The sequence below is a fragment of the Bison bison genome, unplaced genomic scaffold (assembly GCF_000754665.1).
Source record: "Bison bison bison isolate TAMUID 2011002044 unplaced genomic scaffold, Bison_UMD1.0 scf7180017864491, whole genome shotgun sequence".
Classification (NCBI taxonomy): domain Eukaryota; kingdom Metazoa; phylum Chordata; class Mammalia; order Artiodactyla; family Bovidae; genus Bison; species Bison bison.
Genome location: NW_011495050.1, coordinates 18,720,852 through 18,724,030, shown reverse-complemented (window position 1 = coordinate 18,724,030; position 3,179 = coordinate 18,720,852). Strand labels below are relative to the sequence as shown.

The 3,179-nt window shown below is 44.0% G+C and overlaps 1 protein-coding gene across 1 annotated transcript in view; it reads left to right on the top strand.

The window, feature by feature from the left end:
- The first annotated feature begins 198 nt into the window (after positions 1-198).
- Positions 199-3,179, top strand: part of DCAF13 (DDB1 and CUL4 associated factor 13) — a 29,158-nt gene continuing 26,177 nt past the window's right edge. The window contains exons 1-2 of the mRNA XM_010863491.1: positions 199-364; positions 2,918-3,117. Coding sequence (XP_010861793.1) covers positions 295-364; positions 2,918-3,117 — 270 coding nt within the window. The 5' untranslated portion in view covers positions 199-294. The remainder of the gene's footprint in view (positions 365-2,917; positions 3,118-3,179) is intronic.

Here is a 3,179-nt window from a genome sequence, read left to right as displayed (position 1 = left end):
GGGGGGGGAGCCTCGGTCAAGGCCCCGCCCCGCCTCGCCCACCTCCGCGGCTGGGCTTAGGCTGAACTGCGCGGATCTGAGAACACAGATGAAGCACCGCCCCCGGCCAACCTTTGTCCGCACGACTACGGAGCGCCGCAGAGCCCACCTGAAGCCGGTTTCCGCTCCGCGGAAGTCACATGACAGGAAGTAGTCGGGAAGAAGCGGAAGTGGCATGTGAGAAGGCGGCTGTGGTGGCGGTAACTGGGGCCGGGAGAGGAAGGGTTGTGAGATCCCTGGAGAACTGGCAGCAAGATGAAGGTGAAGATGCTGAGTCGGAACCCCGACCACTATGTACGCGAAACCAAATTGGACTTACAGCGAGGTGAGACAAGTTAGACAGCCTTGGATCCGGCCTGGGCTCCACCGAGTAAAGCTGGTCGGGGAGGGGAGGCTGGTGTTCCACTCGCGTTGTTTACCTGTTTTCTTTCCCTAAGGCTCTTGGTTTATAAAGCGCTTCTGGCTCTTCAAATCCCTTTCCTCATAACTTTTGTCTAGTGGTCAGTGGCAAGTTAGTTACATGGGGAAATGATTCCGTCTACACCGCTTTCAGCTGCTGCTCTCTGAATGTTCTCAGGGTCCTGTTGGGGGGAACGTGGACTTGAATGAGCCAAACTCGTGGATTGTGAAGGAATTAACAATTAAGCAAACATCTTTAAACCTCTCCTTGTTACTCTAACTTTCGATAACTTTGCTACTTAAAGTTACGTGCTTAAAGTTACGTACTTCGAGATGTGGGAACAGACAAAGGTGACACTTAAAGCCGTCAGTTTTCTCTTAAAAACTCTTGTGGAGAACTTTAGTGGGGGAATGACTAAAATGAAATTAATGGATTTTATCTGTACTTGTCTGTTCCCCCATTAACCTGCTGGTCTGTTCCCCCATTAACCTGCTGACTACTTAATGAATTATAGGTAAGTGACCAAGCATGTGTGAATAGACTATTCTAAGTGAAGCGAATAACAAGTGCAAAGGCCTTAAGGCAGGAATAAACTTAAGGCATAAGAGAAGGGCCATATCTTTGGAGTTTGAGGTAGGGGTGAGCCATAGAAGGGGAGGCTGGAACAATATTTCCGTATGATTGAGTCATATAGCTTATCAGTATATATTGTGAGCAATGCTAACTAAATGGTCTCTGCTCACAAGATGTTTACGGGTTAAGTATCAAAACAACAGTGTTCTTAAAATGCAAAGTAGATTATGTCACTCGGACTTGACATCATCCCTACTCCTTGAACTTGGTCCCATCTTCCTCTCTCCTTTCATGGATGACTACTTTTCCCACAGCTAGTGTACATGTGCTCTTGTTAGTCTGTGTGCATTTCAGGCATGCGATGGCACACACCTCTACCCAGTCACTGTCCCTTGCAGATTTCCCCCCATCCTGTACACATGTAGGCACCCTCCTATGCTTCTGTTTCATATTTTTATACTAATATCAGAGTGTTTATTACATTGTCTCATTATTATTGTGACTATCAGTCTTTTTTTTTTTTGATCAGATTGAGCTTGCAGAGAGTGGCCCAGTCGTGTTTGTTTCTATGGCCCCTGTGTTTAGACAGCACCTGGCACCTAGTAGTTGCGTTATTAATGTCTGAATGAAGGAATGGGTAACTGGTTGGTTATAGATTTTTTTGTTTACGTGGTCTTTGTAAATTTTGTGCAGTATTCAAATACTTATTTGAGTATTCTGACTCATAGATCTGGGGTGTGGGCATCAGGGAATCTGTAAAACTCTGTTGGTAATATAGCTGATAACATACAAATGTATAAGAACAACGTACATAAATATGTACCATGAGTTTGTTTGCTCTGATGTCCTGAGTGCTCGTGGTATATGGGAGGTGTTCCATGTATCTTTGTTGAATGTTTATTGTTGACCACATTGAATTTAGAGGTGGGCATAATTATGGGTATTTGGAAAAATTTATAGAAGATACAAGATTTAAGCTGAATTTTTTTTAAAGGATGTGTAGGGTTCACATGGGTTTCCCAGGTGGTTTGGAGGGTAAAGAATCTGCGGAGACCCATGTTCAATTCCTGGGCCAGGAAGGTGCCCTGGAGAAGGGAAAGGCAACCCAGTGCAGCATTCTTGCCTGGAGAATTCCATGAGCAGAGGAGCCTGACAGGCTAGAGTCCATGGGGTCGCAAAGAGTCGGACCCAACTGAGCGACTAACACGCACACACAAAATCAGACACTGAAAGTGCTCAATAAATAGTATAATCATCATCACTACATTGTATACTTATCAGTACAGTGATCAGCACTGGAGATTATTAGTGTTCCCTGCCCAGTAAGGGGGCTTCCTAGATGGCGTTAGTGATAAAGAACCCATCTGCCAGTGCAGGAAATGCAAGATACACGGGTTTGATCCCTGGATCAAGAGATTCCCATGGACAGAGGAGCCTGGTGGGCTATGTTCAATGGATTGCACAGAGTCAGACATGACTCAAGCAACTTAGCATGCATACACACAAGCTCCCCAGTAAGGAGCTTAAGAGGTCAGTTGAGCAAACGTTCATGATGCACTTGTTTTGTGCTCGGTATAAGAAATGTAATGAAGAATGTAGTGGAAGCCCTGCAGGTGAAGGCTTATAACCCAGTTGAAGAGCGTAGTAGGACATAGAAAAGGAAAAGTTGTGTGTGTATGTGTATAGAGTCTAGTTATTTTGCAAGATGTATGTGTTGTATCACTTTCTGGTCATTTTGGAAAGGTTCTGGACAAAAGGTCTTCAATGTTTTTAGTTTTAGTCCTCTGCATAGTCAGTGTCCCTAATAAAGGCTTATTGAATAATATATTGAATGATTAGCCAAGGAATACCACAGGAGGTATTAAATGTGAATTATTTTATTAAGAGAAATCATTCTTATTTCAGTTCCAAGAAACTATGATCCTACCTTACATCCTTTTGAGGTCCCACGAGAATATATAAGAGCTTTAAATGCTACCAAACTGGAACGGGTATTTGCAAAACCATTCCTTGCCTCCCTGGATGGTCACCGAGATGGAGTCAATTGCTTGGCAAAGAATCCAAAGAGCCTGGCTACTGTCCTTTCTGGGGCATGTGATGGAGAGGCAAGTATCACTAAACACTGACATTTTAAACTGAAAATAGTTATGTTGCAAATATTCTTCCT